This window comes from Ochlerotatus camptorhynchus, unplaced genomic scaffold, assembly GCF_037179485.1.
Source record: "Ochlerotatus camptorhynchus isolate MF236.1 unplaced genomic scaffold, CSIRO-AGI_Acam_v1.1 ptg000510l, whole genome shotgun sequence".
NCBI classification, from domain to species: Eukaryota; Metazoa; Arthropoda; class Insecta; order Diptera; family Culicidae; genus Ochlerotatus; species Ochlerotatus camptorhynchus.
The window spans coordinates 807,587-834,851 of record NW_027040994.1 but is presented as its reverse complement, the minus strand read 5'-3'; the positions used below and the strand labels follow the sequence as shown (position 1 = coordinate 834,851).

The 27,265-nt window shown below is 41.6% G+C and overlaps 2 protein-coding genes across 2 annotated transcripts in view; one reads left to right on the top strand and one right to left on the bottom strand.

Annotated features, from left to right (window-relative positions):
• LOC135712869 (acetylcholinesterase) overlaps positions 1–27,265 on the top strand; it is a 273,865-nt gene that overhangs the window by 114,691 nt on the left and 131,909 nt on the right. The window lies entirely within an intron of this gene.
• LOC135712884 (uncharacterized) overlaps positions 19,128–27,265 on the bottom strand; it is an 81,557-nt gene continuing 73,419 nt past the window's right edge. Inside the window, exons 2-5 of the mRNA XM_065235971.1 lie at positions 19,984–20,045; positions 19,761–19,923; positions 19,400–19,703; positions 19,128–19,334 (exon numbers count right to left, since the gene is read on the bottom strand). Coding sequence (XP_065092043.1) covers positions 19,128–19,334; positions 19,400–19,703; positions 19,761–19,923; positions 19,984–20,041 — 732 coding nt within the window. The 5' untranslated portion in view covers positions 20,042–20,045. The remainder of the gene's footprint in view (positions 19,335–19,399; positions 19,704–19,760; positions 19,924–19,983; positions 20,046–27,265) is intronic.

Below are 27,265 nucleotides of genomic sequence, written 5' to 3'. Positions count from 1 at the left end.
CGAGAAAACTACCCCCTTTATGTAGTGAAGACTAGTACTTCAAAAAGGGTAACTTTTGAGGCAAGACGTTAAGGGAACAGGATGCACTAGATGTCCACAACAGGTACATCAAAACATCACATAGACGCCCTTATTCACACTAACTACTCAGGGGGTAGAAGGTCAAGAAGAGCCACCGCCGACAACTAAAGCTTGAACCGGGTACCTGGGACTCCCACAATATACCCGCGGCAATGGTCAGCAGACGATGCCCTGTGCGTATTTAGTATGTAATATGTTTTATTTGGATACACAAAATGTTTGAAGCCATGCGTTATCAAAACCATAATTTGCATCACCACAAATACACTTGTCAACAATCTTCAACTGGAACGTACTCACCAAATCACTTCACCCAGGAGCGCATTCCCTATGTTTCCACGCACATTTTTCTCTAGTAATTTTTAAACAATTCCTCCTCCAGCGATTCCAACCACACAATAGCCAAATATCACTTTTCTTCGCTTTTCAAGTCAATCTGTGCTAAAGCAATGCACATTGCAAAACCCTAACAATAGATCAGCGCCGTTCCAATCAAATTATCGCTCCTGCGACACAACACTATTCAAAACTGAAATTAAAAACTATCCCTCGAGATGCCTCAAATTTCTGTTCCGGTAGCACAAGCGAAAAAAAAACAAACAACGTAGATAACGACATCTCTTGTGATGCTTGCAAACACGTTTTCTTTCTCGATTCTAAAACTTCCACCAATCACACACGTATAACCGTCCGGGAGGCACCCGAAAACTATGAAAACAAACGCACGCACAAAACAGAGAGTAAATTTACAACACAACCGTATCCGAAGGGGTTCGAAACAGGACTCCGGAAAAAACTGTAATCTAGGGTAAATGTTGGCTTCGGCACCCATTGACTGTTTTCGGCAACCAAAATTTAAACGTTAATTTCACTATGTTTTCCCATCAACGCACTTCCCTGAATGTGTCCAAACGATTGTTTAGCCTTTCAGCTTCAATCTGATTATATTTGAACGATCGAGCAATCCAGTAATGCTACATTTTTCTTCAAATAAAGCATACGCACTACAAAATGAGGTTGATTTCGAGTTGCCGATAATAAAACAGCTGGTTAACACGCAGTTCTAATGGGAAGGTTGCCGACTGCCGACAATAGTCACACTCACCTGAGAAGTTTGGAGCGTTGTAAAAACGCTTTCAAAACGTTTTGAAAAATTCTGTCGATTGGAATGGATAGAGAAGCAAGCAGCAGATGAATGTAAACAAACAGACACATCATATATGTGCGTGACGCTGAGAAAATGCTAGTAGAAGTGCAGACGCTGCTTAGATTGACGAGAATACGTAAATTCCCCTACTTGCAATTTTTTTTTTCAAAAAATCTACACGATATTTTCTGTAAAAGACCGCGATTATTTTGCATTTTGTCCAGAATTTTCAAGTGACATTGGCGTCAATCAACTTCAAGCAATGTTTATTTGTGTACGGGTTCAAAAAATTGTGACTGAAACGTTTTATATATCCAAGCAGGATATTTTCTCTGTTGAACACTGTATTATGTATTACTCAATGAATGTTAGTTTTCAACCTAAGATAAATCCTAAATCCTTAATTCTTTTAAACATTTTTCGTTTGGCTGATTCTAGGGCTGATTCTAGGGCTGATTTCCTAGAGCCATTGTTATGTCTGGTGTGTTTAGTTTCCTACTAAAAGACATTGAATTACATTTGTGTACCTCAAGTTGTAAAAGACTTTTGTTACACCAAACAAAGAAAATCTGTATTTTATTCTGGGTTATATCGATGACTTCTTTGATCCTTATTTCTAAAAAGAGATTCATGTCGTCGGCATAAATAATGAATTTTATGTTTTTAAGAATGAAGGAAATGTCGTTAACAAATAATATAATAGGAATGATTTCCTCCTGAATAGGATTTGAGTTCCTCACTTTGAATCTAACTATTTGTTGACGATTAGTTAGATAATATTCGAGTCATTTGAGAAGTTCTGACCATATTCCCAGTTTTGCAATTTGAATAGCAGCATGGGTATTTCAATACTATCAAAATCCTTGCTGAGTCTACATAGAGAGCTTCTACATGGTTTCCATTGTCCATTGCAATAAAGTTGACGAAATGGAGAAAATTTGTATTTGTTGAATGTTGAAATGTTAGTTATTCTGTTTTTGTTTTTATTAATTACTTTATTTGTACAGGCTCAATACAATTGACTTTACAGAGCCGAGTTATCATTTTCGTTATACATTATTGATGTCTTATATTTAACGGAGCGGTTGTCTCGAGGTTAGTGGAGATTTACAATTTTTTTGGATGGGAAAAGAGAGAAGGAGGTTTGAAATGTGGTTTACGATACAAATATTTAATTAATCCTAAAATATGGACTTATTTCTATTCATCTTGAAAATAAACATAAAAAAAACCCACACGTACAAAATACAAACTAAACACAAGGTTAATCAAACTTACAGTCTAAGGTTAATATTCTTAAAGTAAACATATACGAGCTTCATAAACTCCAGATCGCGTCTTGCCAAAATATCCCGAACTGGAACATTAGGTTGTCTACCTCGAGCCCGAAGGGAATCGTACAGCTCAGATATGACTCTATTATTCTGTTTTTGACTTGATAGAACAGCTTTTCGTTGAGGACTGCTTCAAAAAGTATAGGAATGCAAGAAGTAATGGCAATTCCACTGTAATAACTTATGTCGGATTTTTGACACTTTTAAATATAGGTACTTGATAGGAGCAATTCCATTTTCTGGAGAAGTTTCTCGATACTATCGACATATTAAAACCCCAAAACAATGGAGCTGTAAACATCAATGCTATGATTTTCATAAAAAAGGTGGGATCCCGTCAGGTCCAGAACATTTGGAGACATCTAATTTATTTAAAGCTTCCATAATGCGCTGCACTTTGACTTGATTGATACTAATGTCCTTAGTAAATTCTGGGCCGAAATCAAAACTATTCACAATCGTGATCTTTTTCAGAAAATATGGTATAGATTTCTGGAAAGATTGTTGCAGAGATTGCAGATTTCTCCCGAGTTAACACTAAAATTTTCGTTCAGATGCATTCTTGATGGAAAGTTATTTAGTTATAACATAGTTAATACCGTATAGACCGGCAATCGGGCCAAACAGCCTGCATGCCGTATCGAACGACAACGGCCAACGATGCGTGAACTTTGCAGCCTCCCGGGGTATGGTAGTTCGAAGTACCTTTTTCCCCCGCAAGGATATCCACAAAGCCACCTGGAGATCACCTGACCAACACACAGAAAACCAAATCGATCACGTTCTAATCGACGGGAAATTCTTCTCCGACATTATCAACGTCCGCACGTACCGCAGTGCGAACATAGATTCGGACCACTACCTAGTTGTAGTATGCATGCGCTCAAAACTCTCGACGGTGCATAACACACGTCGAAGTCGAACGCCACGACCCAACATTGAGCAACTACGGGACACCGGAGTTGCCCAGGACTACGCGCAGCAGCTGGAAGTTGCACTACCCACGGAAGAGCAGCTTGGCGCAGCTTCTCTTGAAGATGGCTGGAGGGACATCCGTTCAGCCATAGGTAGTACTGCTGTAGCGGCACTAGGTACTGCAATCCCGGACCGAAGAAATGACTGGTTTGACGGCGAATGCAAACTGTTAGTAGAGGAGAAGAATGCAGCACGGGCGAGAATGCTGCAACACCGCACGAGATTGAATGTGGAGCGATACAGACAAGCGCGGAACAGACAAAACTCGGTTTTCCGAAGGAAGAAGCGTCAGCAGGAAGATCGAGATCGCGAGGCGATGGAAAATCTGTACCGCGTAAACGACACACGGAAGTTCTACGAGAAGCTAAATAGTTCGCGCAAAGGCTACGTGCCGCAAGCCGATATGTGCAAGGACTTGGACGGTAACCTTCTCACGAACGAGTGTGAGGTGATTGAGAGGTGGAAGCAGTACTATGACGAGCACCTCAACGGTGAAGCAGCAGAAAACGAAGGTGGCACGGCAACAGACCTTGGAGCACGCGCAGAAGACGACAGGCTACCGGCCCCTGATCTTCAAGAAGTTGAGGAGGAGATCGGTCGGCTGAAGAACAACAAAGCAACTGGTGTAGATCAACTACCAAGTGAGCTATTGAAATACGGTGGTGAAGCACTGGCTAGAGCGCTGCACTGGGTAATTGCCAAGATTTGGGAGGAGGAGATATTACCGGAGGAGTGGATGGAAGGTGTCGTATGCCCAATCTACAAAAAGGGCGACAAGTTGGATTGCTGCAACTACCGCGCGATCACACTGCTGAGCGCCGCCTACAAGGTACTCTCCCAAATTCTATGCCGCCGTCTGTCACCATATGCAAGAGAGTTCGTGGGGCAATACCAGGCGGGATTCATGGGTGCCCGCGCTACCACGGACCAAATTTTCGCGATTCGGCAGGTTCTGCAGAAATGCCGCGAATACAACGTGCCCACACATCATTTGTTCATCGATTTCAAATCCGCATACGACACAATCGATCGAGATCAGCTATGGCAGATTATGCACGAGTACGGATTTCCGGATAAACTGACGCGATTGGTCAAGGCGACGATGGATCGAGTGACGTGCGTTGTTCGAGTATCGGGGACACTCTCGAGTCCCTTTGAATCTCGAAGGGGGTTACGGCAGGGTGATGGACTTTCGTGTCTGCTGTTCAACATCGCGTTAGAAGGTGTGATCAGAAGAGCTGGGATAGACACGAGTGGCACGATATTCAGGAAGTCCATCCAGCTCCTTGGTTTCGCCGATGACATTGACATTATGGCACGGAACTTTGAGATGATGGCGGAAACGTACATCAGACTGAAGGCTGAAGCTAGACGGATTGGACTTGCCATCAACGCATCAAAGACAAAATATATGAAAGCAAGAGGTTCTAGGGAAGACAATGTTAGCCTCCCACCCCGAGTTCAGATTGACGGTGACGAAATCGAGGTGGTCGATGAGTTCGTGTATTTGGGCTCACTGGTGACCGCTGAAAATGATACCAGCAGAGAAATTCAAAGACGCATTATGGCAGGGAATCGTGCCTACTTTGGACTCCGGAGGACGCTCCGGTCGAATAAAATTCGCCGCCGCACGAAGTTGACTGTCTACAAGACGCTGATTAGACCGGTGGTCCTTTACGGCCACGAGGCCTGGACTATGCTCGTGGAGGACCAACGCGCCCTTGGTGTTTTCGAACGGAAGGTGTTGCGTACCATCTACGGTGGAGTGCAGATGGATGACGGAACGTGGAGGAGGCGAATGAACCACGAATTGCACCAGCTGCTGGGAGAACCATCCATCGTCCACATTGCAAAAATTGGGCGACTACGGTGTGCTGGGCACGTCGTAAGAATGCCGCACGACGACCCAGTGAAAATGGTTCTAGAAAGCGACCCAACAGGAACAAGAAGAAGAGGCGCGCAGCGGGCAAGGTGGATCGACCAAGTACAAGGTGACCTGCGGACCCTTCGCAGACTACGAGGCTGGCGAACTGTGGCCATGGATCGAGTAGAGTGGAGACGACTTCTTCGGACAGCAGAGGACAACAAGGCCTTAGCCTGATTGGTAAGGTAAGTAGTTAATACCGTAAAACGGGGTATCTTTGATAATGCGGGTAACTTTGATAGTATAATGTAAAGATTAAATTTAAGCACTGTGCTTTTTCCAAATAAGAAACATTGGCTCCATATTGTAGCTTAGGGTATTTCCGCTGATATCGTATATAGTTTTATATAGTATGTGTTACATATTTTACAAACATATTAAAAACAATTTTCATGTTTTTCGCCTGTTTGAAAAAGCACTCAAACCATCACTTATGAAATGTATCTTTGATATAGCCATCACAAATTCAATGTTGTATTCTTATTGCTTGTGATGGTTTCAGATTATATACTCATTCAAAGTTTCATATTTAAAGAACTAAATTGATTGAGTTTCACACATTTTTTTTCTACATTCATCAAGCATTATCAAAGTAACCCCAAATCAAAAAAAAACTGAAGTTCGGTCACAAAACTAAAAAAATAGTGCAAAGGCTTTAATTTCCGTTAAACATATTACTTACGAATTGACTCTTGGATCCTCAGTACTTGTTTTAAAAATATAAAATTTGAAAAACATTCATTGCTGTACAAATTATTTAGAATATTCTTTAAAAACTATCAATGTTACCCCGTTTTACGGTACACATTTTTGGACATGATATTTATTTCAAGTTCCGTACTCCTCAAATGCAATATCAATGACCTTATTTAGTTGGTCGCAAAGGTCCAAATAGTTTGCCAAATTATTGTTGTTACTATTCCTTTTATACATTTTGTGTACGTTTTTCACACGATGAATTTTAACATTTAGTACGTCAGAGTACCCTATCGAGTTGGCAAACCGATTGGGAGAATGGAAATCTTGGACGGTGGTTACATTCAATTATTCCTAATGTTTCTTCAAGAGCGTGGTTTAAAGGCTTGGACTTAAGTCGTGACTAAATTCGCGTGATGAGTAGACTTATGTCCAACCACTACTCGCTAGATGCTCATCTCAATAGAATGAACCTCGTGGACAGCAACATCTGTCGGTGTGGAAACGGTTGCGACGACATCGATCACGCAGTTTGGCAATGTATGGATAATGACGTCACCAGAGAGCGACTTTTGAATACCCTCGAGGCCCAAGGAAGACAACCTATGTTCCTATCAGAGACGTGTTGGGAACTCGCGATATCTGCTATATGCAGTCGGTTTATGTGTTTCTTCAAATGTCTAGTATAAGAATTTAATTCCTTTGTCTTTTGTCTTTTATTAATAATGTTTGTTTGTCTTGTCCCCCCGTCTCGATGAGTCTCATCGCCGCCCACTGGTCACCATAGTCGGTCGAACTCCAGACGAATCTAGAACCGCACTACCGTACATACTGGCAACAACGCTCTGATGAGACAACAAAACCTTACCCCAAGCTCCTCCCCTGATCCTATCCTTCGACAATATACCTCTCTAACCTCGAGTAAGCCGCGAGTATTCCGTTGAACTCCTACGAGACATATAATTAAGTGAATTATGTTACAAACAAAGAACAATGAACTATCTTCTCCGTAAAGCTAACGCGATTGAGCCTTCCAAATAAACAAACTAGTAAAAACAATATTTAAAAATGGCTCAAATTTAGCCAAACTTCGAATATTGGTAAACGATTGGTTATCAAAAGAGAAAGTCGATTATAAGAATCGATCAAAGCAGATAGGACCCTTTTCCAACTCTGTATAGAAAAGGTTGATCCGCCCCACTATGGGAAATTTCCATACAAGCAGGCGGACAAAAATATTTTCCCCATTTTTGCTTCAATGTAAGATGTTGAATGGTTGTAATTATTAACTAAGTGACGAGGAACACATTTTGATGATTCACGAACAACTTTTTATAAGGGCTTAGTTTTAAATTGATCTTTAATGATAATATTTTCAAGTCTTTTTCTGTAACATTTATTTACGGACAACATATTGTGAATTTTACAACATAGCTTCCATTTCAATGAATGGTTCTATTCGTTCTTCCTAGTTTATTTCAGTTATAAGATAGGTAACAGAATGAGTGAAAAAATGGGGGATTAAAATTAACTTTTGCGGGGACGACTCCGGCGTAGTGGTTAACATCCGTACCTCTCACGTCAAAGTTACGTGTTCAAATCTCACCCCGGACAAGTCACGAATGACCCAAGAGTGTTTAAGTCACTATAATAAAAAAAATAACTTGTGGAAAAGGTATAAATTTTCAATCTTTTTTTACCCTTCTTACAAAGAAGGGTATAGATATCACTTGAAAAACCGACTATCGATCCGAGGCCCCGAGGGCCGAGTGTCATATACCATTCGACTCAGCTCGACGAGATCGGAACATGTCTGTGTGTGTGTGTGTACGTGTGTATGTGTGTATGTGTGTGTGTATGTAACGAAATGAATGCGTTTCTCAGCAACCGCTCAACCGATTTGGACAAACTCGGCGCCAAATGATAGGTCTTAGGGTCCCATTGAACGCTATTGAACGGTTTTGGAATCGGTGAACCGGTTCCGGAGATATGGCCGGAATAAGATCCGGTGAATATGGGCCTTCACGCTGGATTTAACGGAAAACGTATCAAAACCATCATGCGACACATCAAATTACTACAGAATTCAAAAATAAGATCAATGCAAGTCGTGTTAAGTGTTCCAGACCACATTGGACACACTTGGACATGTTCCGGGTACCCCGGGGAAGTTGCTTGAATAGGAATTGAATTAAAACCCATTAAATCACATTAAAATACGATGATAAGGTGATTGGTAGCCTCACCAAATAGACTACACCCGGATATATTCCGGGTACCCCCAGGCAGTGGCGTAGCGTCACTGGATGACACGGGGGTGGGGGGCTTGCTCACTGATAATGACAATAAAATAAATAAACTTGAATAAGTAAGAAGGGTCTGATCACACCATAGGTGGATAAATTCGGGTTTTTTTCTATTGTTTTCACGATATTGTACATTTTTTTATTATTCGGCACTGCTATCATCACTAGCAAAATCTTCTTTAACTTCGTCGACAGATTCCAATGCATTGGAGATAGTGTTGATGATAATACATCAGAATCATCTTGACATTCGTCTGGCAGTGTATGATGATACTGGGAATAACCGGTTGAACCAACCATGCCCCAACTACTCAATAGAATCAATTCTGAATATTCCAGGTTATTTGATGTCATAAACTCGTCGAGTTCCCTCTCAATAACTTTGATGATTCGTTGGACTGTTTGCTCCAACAGAGCCTGTAGTTTCACCACCGACAAACCGACATGAATGACCATAGCAAAAACAATAAAATTTCTGACCAAAGCACTCTACTGACATCTGGCTCCGTATTCTCGGTAGATATTTAGCTAAACCATGAACCCGCATGCAAAAGTTATTAATTGGTTCATGTTGGATCTATTCTGGACAAACTATTTTATCTAGATAAAAAATCCTATGGTTTTGACAGTTCGGATCACTGCACATTTAAATCGGCCGTTTATGATTTTCGGGCATAAGTCAGAATTAAGTGTCATGTCGGTTTGTCGGTGGTTTCACCTTTATTGTGGACGTGGTTTCCTCAATGGATTGAGTTGGAGGGGCACATACTTTTTTGAATGTCCCGATAACGTTGAATGGTGGAAATCTTGATGGTGCCTCTCGATGTATTACTTCGTATTGACTAAGCAAAAGCCAGCTTCAATGAACATACTAAATGCTTCTTGGGTTTTAATAAGGTGTCCAATGACCTTAACCAGATTGAAGTCCCGTCGATTATAGGCAGCCCGTCGCGCAATAAATAAGGCCTTCTCGATGCTGTCCACCTTTGGATTTACTTCCTCGCTGTCGACGAGACGACGCTTGCTTCTTTCACTCAGCTCATCAAACTGCTTTGAAGGTCTGCCTCGTTTTGATGTTGAAGGAATTTTATTTTTCGAGAAAACTCCGATCATCTCAATCAAATCTCTCTTTTTTTCGTTGAGATTGACTCCACTTTTCCTTGTATTTACTGGCAAGTATGTCAATTTTATCCTGCAGTCGTGTTTGCTTTTCCTCGTGGATATTATATTTTTCACAAATATACTTGAAGGCTATGAACGTTTTCGGTATGCGTTAGCTTTACGTCAAAAAGTGAAATAATAGTTTTTTTTTTATCTATGTGCACACTTGTGTTTAACCGTCTTCAATGAAACTAGAAACAGCCCATAACGATTTATATACGATTTTGAACTCAATGAGTAATATAGGTAGCGTCAACAAGTCTTGAACGATAGGTATGAATACTGGGTAGCAGATGCTTTATTCTACCTTTGATACATAATAAAGCCCATAAATAACAAGTATAAATATAAATGATCATAAAAGCACGTAGCTTTTGACGTAGAACTACGTCTTTGTGGACTATACTAGGATACAAATCAAAAAATATGTGTGGTGAAATAGTGTTAGGTTCTGAACGCTTGTAACTTTGTCATTTATAGATGAAATTAAAATCCAGATACGCCAATCGATAGGATATTACTTAATGAATCTGCTGAAATAAATACTTTTCCAATTTTTAATCAATAAACTTTTGAAAAATGCGCAAATGATAATTTTATCACTGTTTTCATGAACTAATCGTTTTCCCCAAACCCAGTTATCATAAACGAATACCTCTTGGTTGCACATCATTCTGCTTGAACTTGAAAAGATGTAAAACAGCGCTGCTTTCCAGACTCTGCTCATTACCGCTTCGGACGGCGTGGCACTAGGTTCTGCAGCAAGCAGGACCAATTCAGCGGCTAAAGGTGGATCACGGCGTGTCCACCACAATGAGGAATGAGACTTGGAAAATTGTGCATGTTAAACCCTCTCTCCTCCCTAACAACAACCCGAAAAAGACATGATCACTTTTTTTCTGGTAAATAAATTTAAAACAAAACCACAATTATTAGTAAAAACAAAAGTTTTTCCATTTTCTTCCTGCACCAAAACTTTGAAATTTGGAAAAAAAAATGTGCTTGAAAGGCATATTCGATGATTTATGTTGGTGAATTACACACAACTGACTGTAAAACATATCTGGTATCTCTATGTATGCAATTGAATTAACATCCAAAGTCCATCCTTTTTTACATATTCTGCACAAAAGAAACTTTCTGCCCCACCCCATTCATAAAAAAACGGCGGGAAATCCTGTCAGGTGCGGTTGCACATCGTTCTGCTTGAACCTGAAAAGATATAAAACAGCGCTGCTGTCGTGCCTCTGCTCATCAACATTAGGACCGAGACCGATGGCTCATTCTGCATCATACCGTTGTGCAGTACAGTCGGTTGTTTGATTCGCTCGCTCAGTGCCAGTGATATTAATAGTGCTTCGCGTTTGTTCACGTTTTCGGTCGTTTCGGTGCATCGCGTGTGATGTCGAAGCGGAAGAAGAAGACAGGCTCGAACCCTGCAACCCAGTCTAACACTGCCCAAGGCGGCAAAAAGACAAAGAGAGACGCATCCGACCGTGGAAGTGTCCATACCCCAATGAATAGTGGTCCCCAGGATAACGCCACAGCAATCAATGGTAGTGACGTCGGTAATTTCGGCGGGTCCGTTGAAAACTTGGCCACGGGCGGCCAGAACGGACCGAAAGTGAAACTTCCACCTCTAGTGGTGAAGTCAGTACCACTCGACAAGCTGGCTCAAGAGATGGCATCCCTTGGCGTCGCTGCCGAGTACAAGCTGTGCGGGATTGGCACAAAAATCATCCACCACACCAAAGCGGACTACAACAAAGTTTTGGCTTCGCTGAAGAATTCCAAAGTGGAATTTTTCACACACGACGTCCCGGGCGATAAGCCATTTAAGGTAGTCATCAAAGGCCTTCCGACTTTCGAAACGAAGGTGATCGAAGCTGAAATTAAAGATCGGTACAAGCTAGCCCCCATCGCCGTCTTTCGGATCAAGAAGAGGAACGAAAGCCAGAGGAAGTACCAGGATTGCCTTTTCCTGGTACACTACAAGAAGGGGACGGTGACGCTTAATGCGTTGCAATGCGCTCGCTCTTCAACGTCATCATCCGTTGGGAGTCCTACCGTGGTGGCTGCCGCGATGTAACGCAGTGTCAGCGCTCCCTCAACTTCGGACACGGCACCCGAAATTGCAACATCAACCCACGCTGCAGCTTCTGCACCAAGGACCATGCCTCTTCCGACTGCCCAGATGACAGTCCTGAGGTTATCAAGTGTGTCAACTGTGGCGGTGCTCATCAGGGCTCTGACAGGCAGTACCCCAAACGCGAGGAGTTCAAGCGTATCCGAAAGGATGCATCGACCTCCAACCAACCAGGACGTAAGAAAAATAAGACCCCGACTTTCGGGCCAGGCGATATTCCGCCTCTTCGAACCAACCAGCAACCGCGAGTGCAACCCACTCCCCCCCCCCCCCCAACCAACGCCCGGTGAACAAATTCCACTCCCCTCTGGATCCTGGAGAACACCGCCAACGCTAGAAGGTATGTACTCGGTGGACGAGTGTTGGAACATGTTCGTCCATGTTACAAGCGCTTTCCGCAAGTGCACCAACAAGAACGAACAGTTCGAAACTATCGTGAAACTGGCTATGCATTATGGCGTCTAAACCACTATGCATAGTTACATGAAACGCTTGATCCTTAAGAGCAAAAACCATCGAGCTTGCGGACTTCTTCCACAAGCATACCTCCTCACCGAGACCCACCTCAAGTCCGGCGACAGTTGCTGGTTACCGGACCACAACATCATTCGGCTTGATCGTACCAGCTCCAGGGGGGGGGGGGTGGTGTTGCGATCATCGTCAGAAAAGGGATAAAATACCGCAGTCTGTCCCATATCCGCACCTCTATCATCGAGGCCCTTGGTGTGGAGCTGGAGTCGGCGACTGGATACGTCCAGTTCATCGCCGTCTACTGCCCTCGACAGTGTGCCGCCAGCAGTGGACTAGCGGCTAAATTTAAGAAAGACCTGGCCACCATCACCCGTACCGGTTCCCGCTTCGTTGTTGAAGGAGATCTGAATGCTTGCCATGAGGCCTGGCAGAACTACCAGCAGAACCAGAACGGTCGTCTGCTGTTCGACCATTCGCAACATGGGCTGTACTCCGTTCCGCTTCCAAAATGGTCTCACTCCGGAACGAAAGTTTCGGGCGGCTCATCCAGAATCTGGACGACCGCTTCAGATCATTCTGGAAGGTTGCCAAGGTCCTAAAGACGCACCCCAAACCCATTCCTCTACTCAAAGATGAAAATGATGGCGATCGGCTCATAATCACCCCTCAGGAGAAAGCAAATGCGATTGGTGAGCATATTGCCAAATCGCACTTGCTTGGCTTCAACATCCAAAGTCCGCTAGAAGTTCAGGTTGAGTTATGCGTACTCAACCTTGATTCCTCCCCGTTGTTCTATCCCTCCGGAGGATACAATCACAGTGGAACAGATTTGCTCAACGCTGAAATGCACCAAAAACATGAAGGCCGCCGGGTTTGACGGAATATTCAACCTAGTATTGAAAAATCTCAGCATGAAGGTTCACTCTCTGCTGGATGCTGTCTTCAACAGATGCTTGGAACTGCACTACTTTCCAAGTATCTGGAAGACAGCGAAAATCATACCTAATACCCAACGCTAGCTTCAAGCTACAGACCAATCAGCCTCCTTTCAGCGCTGAGCAAATTGTTCGAGAAACTTATTCAAAATCGTTTGCTCAAGTTTGTCGAGGAACACAACATTCTCCTACCGGAACAGTTCGGGTTCAGGAAGGGGCACTCCACAAATCATCAGCTAGTACGGGTGATGAATATAATCCGAAGTAACAAGGCTGTATCCAAGTCTACAGCCATGGCATTGTTAGCCGTTGAGAAAGCGTTTGATAATGTCTGGCACAATGGGCTTGTATACAAGCTTTGTAACTTCAACTTTCCTTTGCATCTTGTTAAAATCACCCGTAACTACCTTCAGCAAAGGTCGTTCAGGGTATCGTTGAATGGTTGCAATTCAAGCACATTTTCTATCCCAGCAGGTGTTCCGCAAGGACGCTGTTGGGCCCTTTGCTATACAGCATCTACACTTCCGACATTACTCCCTTGGGTAACGGTTGCGTGTTATTTCTGTTCGCAGATGATACTGCTATAACCGTCAAGGGAAGGATGCCTCGTGAAATAACAAACAAGCTTCAACGATGCCTTGACGCCTTTGCTGATTATGCCACCACGTGGAAAATCAAAATCAATGCTTCCAAAACACAAACAATCATGTTCCACCATCGGCAATCACCCAAACTAAAACCGGCTCCCTCTTGTACTGTAATCATGGATGGCACAAGGGTTGAGTGGTCCGCCGAAGTAACCTATCTCGGGATGTTGTTTGACGAAAAGCTCTTATTCCGCTCCCATGTGGAGAAAACCGTAATCAAGTGTTCCGCCTTGGTTAGGTGTCTGTATCGGCTGATTTGCCGTAGATCCCGCCCCTCAAGGGTGAACAAACTGGCTGTCTACAAACAAATCATAGCACCTGCGATCCTCTACGCAGCTCCGGTGTGGGAATCACTCACAGGAACAAAATCCAGGTTGCTCAGAACAGAGTGCTTAGGATGATCCTTGATCGTCCCTTTGACACAAGAATTTCAGACCTCCACCAAGAGGCGAACATTCCAAAATTAGATTTCAAAATTGATGAAATTAAGACTAGGTTTATGCAGAAATGCAATACATCAGAACATGCTTTGATAAGCAATTTGTATATAGTAGGTTAGGTGTATATAGTAGTTACAGGTTAATTGTAGTTGTAAATAGTAGTTATAAGTAGTCTCCATTTTCAAATTCAAAACAAACCAATCCTACCAAGGTGGTCATACTCTAATAACAGGCCTAATAGGACTAGGAACTGTAAATAATAATTAAAATTTCAAATGTACTAAAGTTGAAAAGACGCATCTGTGTCACTTGATAATTCATACATGTAAACCAAACAAATACAAGAAATAAAGATCATTTAAATGTCAAAATGCCTCTGCTCATTACCGCTTCGGACGGCGTGGCCCTTGGTCATGTAGCAAGCAGGACCAACTAAGCGGATAAAGGTGGCTCACGGCGTGATCACCTGTCACATAATGAGGAATGAGAATTGGATATGCAAAATATCCCTCTTCCCCTCCCCCCGTCTATAACGTCAACTCAAAAAAGACATGGATTTGACGATCACTATTTTTCCGGGAAATAAATTTTAAGCACACTACAATTAGAAATGTGAAAATCCGCCGATATTGGTTATGGGCAAATCACCCACGACGCAGCTAGTGAATGTTGAACTTACCCGTGCAGCAGCTTCAATCCAAATGGCCTTTTACCAACTGTCAGGAAATGTGTATGAAAAGTCATGGCGTGCCTAGTTATTATCCATCTCATATCTTCCCTCTCCTTTGGTATAAAAGTTATACAAGTTATAATGAATTACTGAATGCTGTCAATTTTTATTTTAAAACCCGTATTCCACTTTTGCACACAGAGAACAGACATGGAGGCTCGAACAAAATTTCTTTAAAAACTTGTGTAAAGATTCCTATTCGACTTAAGCGCCACTAACGGCGACTTCCCCACTTAAAAACCCTCTTTGACAACATGATGGCGCTGTAACCCGAACCCAGGGGAAATCGAATCCAGGGGAATGTAACTGCTGACTCTCCTTTTTGCTGCCTCATATTTGAGAATGCCTCGTGCTCTGCGGCCGTGTCGGTCATCGATCTGAAGTATTCGTCAACGTTTTCTTCGTAACAATCCGGCCGGGATAAGCTGGGACGAAGCTTTGCCGCTCGAACGATGTTTTGCAGCTGCTCCCCCATGGAGAAGAAAAGTAGCTGCGTTTTGCGCACTGGGTCCCGAGCATTGCTGAGGGAGAGGGCAATCTCGAAATTCTCAATATAAGAATTCCAAGCCTCCCACATCTTGTTTGATGGGATGTCTTTTGGAAAAGGTTTAATGCTTTCCCAACGAACGCTGCATGATCCATACTCGACTGCAGAGGATACCGGTGCGTGGGAGCTGGTCCATGTCAAATCCGCATCGCGGGCGGGTGGGGCAGTTTTCGCTGGTCTCGTGGGTTCTTTGAACGCATCCAGAAGCTTTTCAAGCGTTTGCTCTAATTTTTCAAGTTGGTCAATAGTAACGTTGCCTACCGCTGTTCCAGGGCGTTGTCCGACCGAATGGCTGTGCTTGAGAACAAGTCCGCTTGCCTTTCTCGAGCGTCAGTTTCGTCAATCGGTTGTTCTGTAGGATGTTCCATGCCACCTCCGCTATCTGATTCCGCCCAAGTAACATTGCAAGCTTTATAGAGGTTTTATAGCATTCTACAAGCCTAAATCATGGTCTACAGAACCCTCATAAAACCAAAATTGCTACTTGGGCGTGTTGCAGTCATCTTCCGAGCCAAACTCGCTAGATGCTCCTTCGTGATCCGTCGGATTATCGCCGTCCTCTAGGCTGTCGCAACTTTCACTGTCCAATCCCGCGCTGCGTTCGTCTTCATCCGAATCAGACCCGTCAAACGGCGTTCGTCGTCTGCGATTTTCTTCCTCGTTTCTCCGCTCCCGGATGTATTTTCCCTCGTCAGCCATCTCGAAAATTCTGTTAAATGCCATAAAATGCTCATTAGTTTTCGTTGCCATGGTAATGATACCAGTTTTTTTGTTTTTTTTTTTTTTTTTGAACGGTCGCGTGCTATTTCTGTGGCCTTGCCACTGCGAGGAGACGATTTTTGCACATCCGTCCTCACTCGCATTCAGAACGGCCGTCCCGGTCGCGTTCTTTCCTGTGGCCTTGCCACGGCGAGGAGACGATTTTTGCAAAAATCCGTCCTCACTCGCATTCAGAACGGCCGTCCCGGTCGCGTTCTTTCCTGTGGCCTTACCACGGCGAGGAGACGATTTTTGCAAAAATCCGTCCTCACTCGCATTCAAAACGGCCGTCCCGGTCGCGTTCTCTCCTATGGCCTTACCACGGCGAGGAGACGATTTTTGCAAAAATCCGTCCTCACTCGCATCAAAACGGTCGTCTCGGTCGCGTTCTTTCCTGTGGCCTTGCCACGGCGAGGAGACGATTTTTGCAAAAATCCGTCCTCACTCGCATTCAAAACGGCCGTTCCGGTCGCGTTCAAATTTACGATTTTCCTTGCAAGTGGGTGATTTACCCTTTATTACCTCCTGGCAGGATCGCCAGAAATGTGAAAATCCGCCGATATTGGTTATGGGCAAATCACCCACGACGCAGCTAGTGAATGTTGAACTTACCCGTGCAGCAGCTTCAATCCAAATGGCCTTTTACCAACTGTCAGGAAATGTGTATGAAAAGTCATGGCGTGCCTAGTTATTATTCATCTCATATAAGTAAAAGCAAAAGCCAAAATTTTCAAAACAATTGCTTAAGAGCAACCGTAACGGTCGTTGTCATTTCCGCGACTATTTTAACAGCGCACAGCGCTCTCATTTTAGTTTAGTCACTCTTCTCCACACCGGTCGCTGCTATCGCGGTTATCAATTTACTCGCCTTTATCCGTACCGGTAGTGAGCATTTTGACATTTCTACGAATAGCAACCTTTCTCCCGCGCTGCTAAATTTGGTAGCGCGCCTCTCACCGAGAAGCCGACTGCTATTTTAGTTACTCGTATGGCAACCCCCGATACGGTAGTTGCGCTATGATGAGGGCTGCTAAAATGAGTTTAGCAGCGTACCGTTACGGTTGCTCTAAGAGGAGACATACATCCGATGATATTATGTTGGTAAATTACCAACAACTGACTGAAAAACATACCTGGTACCTCTATATATGCAATATGATTAACATCCAAAGTCGATCCTTTATCCATATTCTGCACAAAAGAAACGTTCTGCCCCGCCCCATTCATAATAATAAATATAATAGTCAAAAATGTTCGACAAACATCAATTTTGCATGGTTCTACGTCATGCTGCGGTCGTGCCTAGGACACAACCCTTTAATTTTTTTTAAATCAAAAATTAAATTGAGTCCGTTGTTCAACAATATATTTCAATATAACAAAACAGTTTCATCGCGAAAATGGCCCTTCGCTCATTTTCAACTTCTATTTAATTTTCATACTGCCGTACTCTAATGGAACTATCCACCTACCCTCTTCAAAAGATCATTCTCTAGCTAATAAATTATACACTAAAGCTTCATGTTAACATTTCCAACCAACTCTGATGGGAATAACGGTTAAATTCATTATAAAATGATATTTTAATTTGGGCTTGTTTTTAATGCAAAAAGTGTATGATTTCAGCATTTCTCTGTTGAATATCTCTGAAACTACAAATCGTAGACACCTGAAGTTTTGGGAACGTCTTAGTCAAAGTGTTTGCTATTGATAGAGTATTCCAGAATCAGAAAAAGTAAATTTTCTTATTTTTGTCCGCCTGATTTCCTATAGTGCGCCCTTTACAATTGTTATGGCGGTAAGCTCCAACTCGGATTAACTTTTAATACCGTCCCTGTTTGGATGATCTGCGAATTGTTTGCATAGCATCGTGTTGAATAACTCTGATGTCGACATCAAAGCAGCTGGACATTCTTGATCGGGATTTAATCCGAGGATAATATCGATTGGAGCTTACCGCCATTAATGTTTATTTGAAGTTTAAGATTTACACGGCCGATGAGACTAGCTCAGAGTGAAAGAGTCAGTTTTACTCAGTTGTTTGAGAAGTCTAAAAACGCAGGATACTTAGCGCTGAGTGAACTGCGTAATATGGAAATTTATGAATATTATTGGCTTTCTCTTTGTCTGAGTTGGCTTCATCCACCGTGAAATAATTCAAGCGCAGCTATTCAAATCGACGTATCTGCTTTTGTAAACAATCACTTCAATAGACGATTTGTGGCAACTGCTAGCTCACTCACAATAACTAATAACACCATCTACCTGATGATGGTGTTTGTTTGCGTAGGTGAGTTAGCAGTTAAGATAAATCGTCGATTGAAGTTATTGTTTTCAAAAGCAGATACGTTTATTTGAATAGTTACGCGTGAATTAGTTTTGGCAACCGTTATAGATTATTGCATACAATATTTATTGCATTCAATACTGTGATAAGTTAGAGCATACATTTTGGCGCTATCTTTAACCTTATACGTTAAACATCAACCGTGTATCTAACGCGACATGTCTCGGTATTTGAAAAAAAAAAGAACATAGAGAATAATGATTGATTGGGTTCAGGTTCAACTTTTCATTTTTGCGAGCCATTTAGTAGTTGGCTGCCTAAATCTTTACAAGATTATGCATTAAAAGTAAGAAACAGTGGTTCGTTGGCAACTATTCAGCTTATCTTACCAGCGATTAAATATGTTCATTAAAAATGTGTATGTAGCCTAAACTGTGCATTTGGAATAATAAAACCAGTAGCGTAAACATGCAAAAGATAACATTTATAATTGAACTGTTCACTGTATAGACAAACACTCATTTGCGGGTGGTTTAGTGGTTTAGCTAGCTCTGGGAAACAGAAGACTCAATAAATCCTCCATTGTTCTTGTAGCTAGGAATCGATTAGCCATCGGTAGTATGGCTGCAGACATTAGATTTGTCATACCTTCTGGGAAGTTTCTGAAAATCGAAGGAACGATATCCTGAATTACTTCGTTCAGTAAATCCGATAAGTCTCCACCGAGCAGCATTCCTTGGATATTTGTCTGGAAATTCGAAAACGGAATGACATAAGTAACTAACAAAAAAGATCTTGACAATCATCGCATACCTCCAGGGAATCGATCATCAACTGAATAGTGAAATCAGCCAGAGTAAGCATTCCTTCGCCATCGTCGGTGATGGTAGCTGTCCCATTAATGTGCACCCCCTTTGGTCGAATGAAGAAGTTACCCATCCCGAAAATCGGAATCAAGCCGTACATCCGACCGTTCATGTCATAAAATCCACTCATCACTATTTCATCATCATAACGGAACTCATAAGGAAACTGAAGGGTTGACAGATCAACTTGCAATCGTCCTTGGAAGGCATCCAACCCTTCGATGTGAATAGGCGTGAATCGCGCATCAAACCTGAAATAAGGCTGTTAGGAAGTGTCTTACTGCATTTCTACATCCGATTTAACTCACTCAAAGAGTCCTCCGAATGAAACGTTCATCAATACATTCTCATTGAAATATGGTGCCAAGACGGGCATTCCAGTTTCTGGATTTCCTGTTCTCATCAACTGTCGGAAATTTTCCAAAATTCTTCGCAAGGCTGCATCTACGATGATTCCTTGGCTAGATACATCTGAAAGTGTACAGCATTGTGAAGAAAACCGATTAAATTTATAAAGCCAACCTTACTCACCTGAAATACCTAGGGCCATAATGGCCAAAATTACTATTGAAACAATTCCAGTCTTCATTTTTAAACTGCTACAGCCACTTAGTATTCAGTACGAAGAACTTCCAAATCCCACCGCTCAACAGATTATAATGAACCACCTCTCCCCTCGTAGTGCAAATCTAGCCCAAAGTAAACGGGGGAGTATAAGATCTGCACAATAATATCACTGATTATGAGGCTACAGGTGGTCAAATTATGCCCAACAATGTTTGATAGCAACCGGGAAAGAAAAGATTAGCAGTAATCTTATGTGTACTGCTATCGCTATTGAATTAACGTTCGAAAGCGAAGAAAAAATCGTAGGCATGACCATTTTTTAAAGACTTGATCCTCATCATCATCTTCTTCTTCTTCTAGGTTTGTTATCAAAAAAAAAATGTTCAAAATGTGACTTCGAATGTTTTAATTTTGAGAGTTTGAAAAAATTGAGATCATATATGATCAAGTACCGGTCTGGAAATGTTCGCTAATAAATTACTTTAGAAAAAAATCGAGATAACCAGCAAAGGACAAGTCTTTTCGGAACAAAAACTAATCACGGGGTCCTAGGATCAGTTTTATAAGTCGACCACTTACCCTGGTCACATTGCCCGCCGCTATTATACTCATTGATGTCATAGTAAATTTGTAACTGGTTAATTCCTCTTTGCGCCTCTTTAATAAAGAAAACAAAAAAAAAATCAATAACTGATTACCGTGGAGAGCCATCAGTTTTAACCACTTTGACATTACTGATTATAGTACTGGCGACAACTCTGTGATGAGATAACGATATCCCATTTCCATGCTCCTCCCCTGATCCTTCCCTCAAAGATGTTATCCTTTCTAACCCCGAGTAAACCGCGATTAATCGGTCCTTCCCTACTAGAGGTAGTCTTCTTTACTTTATTTAACGTCGGTCTCTGTTCCATAATCTAGTGCCAATCACCGACGGACATCGATTGCCATCCATTGACGGCAATCGAATGTGCAGGAAGGCAGCTTCCACACCTGCGTAGGATATCGCACCCATTCAAACACACATGGGTCGGGACCAACTGCTTTACTCCCCTTCCGAAGACCAGAAATTTTTATGCCTCAGAAAAATCCCACCGACCTCGGTTGGGATTGAACCCAGACCCATTGGGGTGTACTGTTGTTTCGGATATTCCGGCAGACCGTCCCAGAGTTTGTGGGCTTTGATATCGTGCGGTTAGTGGCATCACCCGTCGTTCTGGCGTATTGTGTGTGCCAAGAAATGAGGATTTGATTCCCGCTCCAGCCGGTGGAACTATTCGTTAAATGGAAATTTCCCTAGTGGTGTACTGGGTGTTGTTTGTCGTCCGTTGTTTATGGGGTGTTTACACTTATGCTATTTCACTAGCGCTAATGAGCTAGCTGCTAGCAAAAAAAGCTCACTAGCAAAATGTAAACAGGGCATCATCGTCTACCAGCATTAGATTTCAGGAGCAACTGAAATTCGTACTAGTTGGCGAGTACACTAGCGCTAGGAAATCCGCACAGATGTAAACACCCCATTAGTTTAGTTGAAGATGCTAATTTCAAATAACAGACTGTAGTGGTAAGTTTTATACGATAGATGGAGTAGATGAAAGTATAGAGTTGATAGTTCCGTTAGAGTTCGGCAGTGTGAAAATTGCATATAGATAGTAGAATAGCGAGCTAGGACAACGAAATTCACTCATATTTGTAATTAAAAAAACTGCAGTTACTCATAAGCAATGTACTGTGGTACTCATAAGATCGCGGTTACTCAGCGATCTACATGTCCTTCATGTATTACTTTTCACTAGTTGTTCAGCTTTGTAAAAGAGGGGAGTAAAAGCTGTAAACTGCACAAGTCTAAAAATAAACTTCGTTGACTGTAAAAATGCTTCCAATTTAACGCTAACATGGTTTATTAGCTGAGTACAAGTTGTTAAGTTGTCGAAATAGCACGTTTGAAGTTTATGTTATTCAGCAAGAGTGGTTGGTTGTGTGTTTAGGGGCCTCATAGCCTAGTCAGTAAAGGCACGGTATTACCAAGCCGGAGCACGGGTTCGATTCCCGGTCCGGTCGAGGGAATCTTTCTGGTTGGAAATTTTCTCGACTCCCTGGGCATAGAGTATCATTGTGCTTGCCACAAAATATACAAATTCATGCATTGGTATTGGCATCGAAAGCTCTCAATTAATAACTGTGGAAGTGCATTTATAGAACACTAAGTTGAGAGCACGCAATAAGCTAATATGCGCTAAGCAATAAGCTTGAAATGCGAATAAGAAGAAGAAGAAGAAGAAGGTTGGTTGTGTAGAAGTCAAAAAATGAGTATGAGTTCACATTTTTAGCTTTGTTTTGCAGCTACAAGATGAAAGTTGATTCATAAAGGGTGTATTCGATAAAAATGCCACACCGAAACTCTTTTGTGACTATGAACCGTATGAAAATTTTAGTAAATCTTATTCATTTTATTCTTATTCAATTCACGAGTGTATTGATTACATCAGTCAGTTTTCATAGTTATTCATACAGTTTCAGTCATGTCGTCGAAACAAGAAAATGTCCGTGGAAAAAAAGTGCACTAACAATCAAAATCCAGAAATTAAAACAGATTCACGTGCTCGGCAGAAAAAATACTGATCCGACACGGTAGTTCATTATTTTGCTGATATGTTGGCAACCAACATATTTTTCCGAGATTAATTTAAAAAAATTAATGAAATATCAGCGATCTATTATTTTTACAAAAAAATCGGCAAAGTAATTCACTGAGCCCATCAGTAAATAGAGATAATACCGAAATCAGCAATTGCGTTTACTGAGATTTCGGTATTGACCTCATCCATTGCCGAATTTTGGTAATACAGCTGTCACATCCCCCCTCCCCCCCGCCATTTTCGTTTTGTGAATCAAAATTGGCTGTAAATCGCGGAATAATGAATCAAGTGTTCAAGTGCGAAATGAGGATGGCAGGATCTACGATCTTTTTCGTCAGTACACAATTGTTGTTATTATCGTCAGTATTATTTTTCGTAGGCCGTCTACTATCACCTGTTTTGCCGTCAGCCAATGTCGAAGAGTTTTAGCGCCATATACACATTCATATTCGGAATACGCATTCTCTGCTGCTGCTGCTTGTTCCTCAAATGTAAATCCCGAATAACTTCCTGTGATGTATGATTTTGTGACGATTTTAAATGAAATACAGAATGATAATCTCATTGCAGTGTTTCTTATGTTGCAACTATTTTTCACATAGCTTGCGCCGGTGGTGTAGTGGTAAGCGTGACTGTTTTCTAACACCCCTATGGGTCTGGGTTCAATCTCAGCCGAGGTCGGTGGGATTTTTCTGAGGCATAAAAATGTCTGGTCACGTCTTCCTTCGGAAGGGAAGCAAAGCCGTTGGTCCTGGCCCATGTGCGTTGAATGGGTGCGATATCCTACGCAGGTGTGGAAGCTGCCTTCCTGCACATATTCGATTGCCGTCAATGGATGGCAATCGATATCCGTCGGTGATTGGCACTAGATTGCGGAACAGAGACCGACGTTAAATAATGAAAAAAAAAACTATTTTTCACATGATAATATATTTTTCCTCTTTTTCTTTAACTCGAAACAAAAAACAAAACAAAAAATGGCGATATTCAGTATATTTTAATACCGTAGGGATGCTTTAGCCGAGCAATCAGTAAATTTGTTTACTGAGATTTTCGGCAAAAATTGACAACTGTGAATTTTATGAATGCCGAGCTCCCCGGAAAATTTACTGTTTGCCAAGATGGTTGCCGAGCACTCAGTGGTGCCCATGTCGGCAATTTGTTTGCCGAGATTCGGTGAAAAAAAAACTTAGTGTGTGGTGAAATAAGCGCTCCCTTCATCACTTCCGGAGCAATCAACGGTACAATTTACACGAAAGAGTGCCTTAAGAAGCGCCTGTTGCCATTCATAAGGAAGCACAAAGGATCAACTCTGTTTTGGCCTGATCTAGCATCCTGCCAATGCGCTTGAAACGTGTTGGAGTGGTACCGAGCCACGGGTGTGCCAAAATATACTTCATCCAATTGAAAAATTCTGGGCAATTATGAAGACAAAACTTCGCACACATCATAAAACTATTAAAACAGAGCTGGAGTTGAAGAAATCGGTTGTACAACATTTGATGGGTGGAGTGAAAAGGACAAATTTTGTTAATCATAACTCATTAATAGTTTTTCATTCCCTGAAAGTTTCAAGAAAATCCGATAATCGGTTTAATTTTTGTGAGTAAATATGTGTGTGTCATTTTAATTAAATTCACCATTTTGGTGAAATTTAGACAATATTTGAATTTTTAGTAAGCAAATGAATAGGACCGTTCCGTTTCCGATAAATTTTCCCATTCAAATTTTAAAATTCTCCCGCAAATCGAGATTATAGCCAAATTTGTTACAATTTTGCCGAGTTGTGCCAGAACCTCCAACCTAAGCATTGAAAGAGCAGTGGGGAACCCACCCTAATGTAAATACTTGGAAAAATGGTCATGAAAACAACAAAACATTGAAGTTCTTTATTTGAAAATTCATTAGGCATCCCCTTGGATCCCCCTATGAATTGCATATGTAACAGTAGGCTATAAGATACTGAATAAAATAATGTTGACATTAGGTGCTAAAACCTGCTAACCTGCAAGATATACCCCTTAAAGATAGTGTTAAAAAATTATAAAAATGGTCGTTAATCCATAAAACAAAGTGATAGCGATTTATTCTTTTTTTTTTTTTCCTTTGGCTTGTTTTTTGTCGATCTTGTTTTCCGTGCTGAGTACCAATGCTACCGACGCCAGGCCAGGGAAGCAGCACCCACACCTGGACCCTACCTATCGACCCATCAAACTCATGAACCGGGGACCAACGGCTTTACTTCCCATCCGAAGGAAGGCGTGATCAGAGATGTTATGCCTCAGAACATCCCGGCGGCGCCGACTGGGATTGAACCCAGGCCTGCTGGGGTGAGAGGTAATCACGATTACCACTACACCACTGGCGCCGCTTATGGAGGATTGTATGTCTTACGATAAACTACACCGTATTCCGGTGAAATTTAAACTAGTCATGTAAATTTAAATAAGAATGCATCTAATTGCAAGTTGGATATAATGTTTTCACAATGTCAGTCTTATGAAATAGAAATTTGTGTGCGATATTGCATTATGTTTGAATCTATTCAGCTACTTTTCAAATTAAATGAGCGTTAATTTTCAAATATAATAAATGTAAATTTCTGCGATAACCGTCCCTGCTACATGTTCCCCGAGAAGCATCCTGGTGGTTCAGAGAGCGGCTAATGTGGCCAATATCCACTTAAAATCTATCGTTTTGGTTTTTGGCGTTTTGGTGTAAGTTTGCAGTTGTCCCCTGCTACGGATTTCCCGGAGGCATCCCTGTGGTTCCAAGAGCGGCCAATGTGGTCAATGATCCATTGAAAGTCTATCGAAAGCCTTTTGGTGAAAAACCATGAAGAACGAGCTGGCGCCTGGTTTTGAGTGATTAAAAGATCTGACCGCATTCAGAATCCTCCATTAGAACCAATTCCAGGGAAATGGCCGTATCTCGATTGATTATTGGTCGATTTTAGTGCTTGGCGTATCACTAGTTTTGGAAATGGTTCTTATTTCTGTGTAATTACTTGAAATGCCGATTTAGCATCGTAAAGAAAATTACATCACAAATTTACCAAGTTAGACAAGCACCGCGGAAATCCAAATTATCTTCAGTATCCGGTATCCATGGTTATTTTCGTGGCTTCATCATATTAGTTGTCTAGTTGAATGCTTTTGGAAAATTAAAATCGGACCACATTTGACGAAGTTACAACACTCCAAAGTCGACCAAAAATTTACCAATCCTTGTTATTTTAAGTGTCCCCTGTATATTGATCCCATCTCAAGCGCTTTTTTCGTTATAAATGAGTTGTTTATAAGTGACTAAACGTGCATTTTTCAGCTGAGATTATAATAAATAAATTATGTTTAAAGATTATAATAAATAAATTATGTAATTCTCAAACGTCTGGGTTAAAATCCCGGTGGCAGATCTTTTTTTTTAAATTTTGCTAATCAATCTTGAGGAGTTATTGCTCTGATGACTATCTATAAATGGAAAACACTAAAAAAATATGATACATAAAAATGTGTTTAAAAACTATTTAGTAATAACCCTAACGTGTAATTTCAAACAAGCTATTTATGAAACATGATATTTCTCTTAGACTAATAATGTGGCTACCAAGCAGTTGAATTTTTTGTTATTTTAACTAAATCCGGGATCTGAATTATAACAACCGTTGTTACAAAAATCTGTCGAACAAAATAACACAAGGTGATATAATCTTGATATTTCCTTATGGTCTGGTTCCTAAGCATCTAATTGCATTGGTTTTATATTGCGGTACCGTTTATTACCCGAATAGTGAGTATGAATAAAGGCGTCTATGTGATGATATTGGATATTTAGTTCATCCTTTTCCAAATTGTTATTTTGAATGCAAATTTTGAGTTGATGAACTACCTCAGGATGGTGCATATACTAGAAATTGATGTTCAATATAAAATAAATCCTAAAATATAAAATGGGGGGTTAACTTCCACCCCCTTGTCCACGCTATACCTTCTCCAAATATTTGATGAATGAATTTGATGCTATTGGTAAGGATTTCATTCGAGGTATTCATTATTTTCGATAATCCATCAACTTGCGATATCCTACAGGAGTGCTTTTATAAATTCAAGTTTTTGATAAAAGCTTCTCACGCAGCAGTGTTCCCAACTGGACAAAGCTCTCTGAAAGACTACGCTTGAGCGATGACGTCATTGAGCAGTCTGACGATGTTCCCCTCATTTTTATTGGCACGTTGTTTTATGCCGCGGGCCACCATGCATACCGATACAGGATGTTTGCCTCCAAACGAGTGGCTCGCTCTCTTACTCCCAATGTCTCTCAGCATTGATTTAGCCACATAAATTTATACCGAGGATGTTTGTGTGTGGTTGAGCGTATATATCCTCCTGTGGCGGTGGTGGCGAAACAATTCAACATGCAACACAACAACAACATCAAAAACAATAAAATCATGCGCCAAATCCTCTCTGCCTCTCGCGCGCTAAAGGACGACGAAAGCAGTCCTTGCACGTTGTCGACACCCCTACTCCGGGGCCGAATCTACCTTGGCAGCCAAGCAAAGTTCAGGAGCGCAAGCATCCAACAAATAGCAGAAAAATAACATAAAA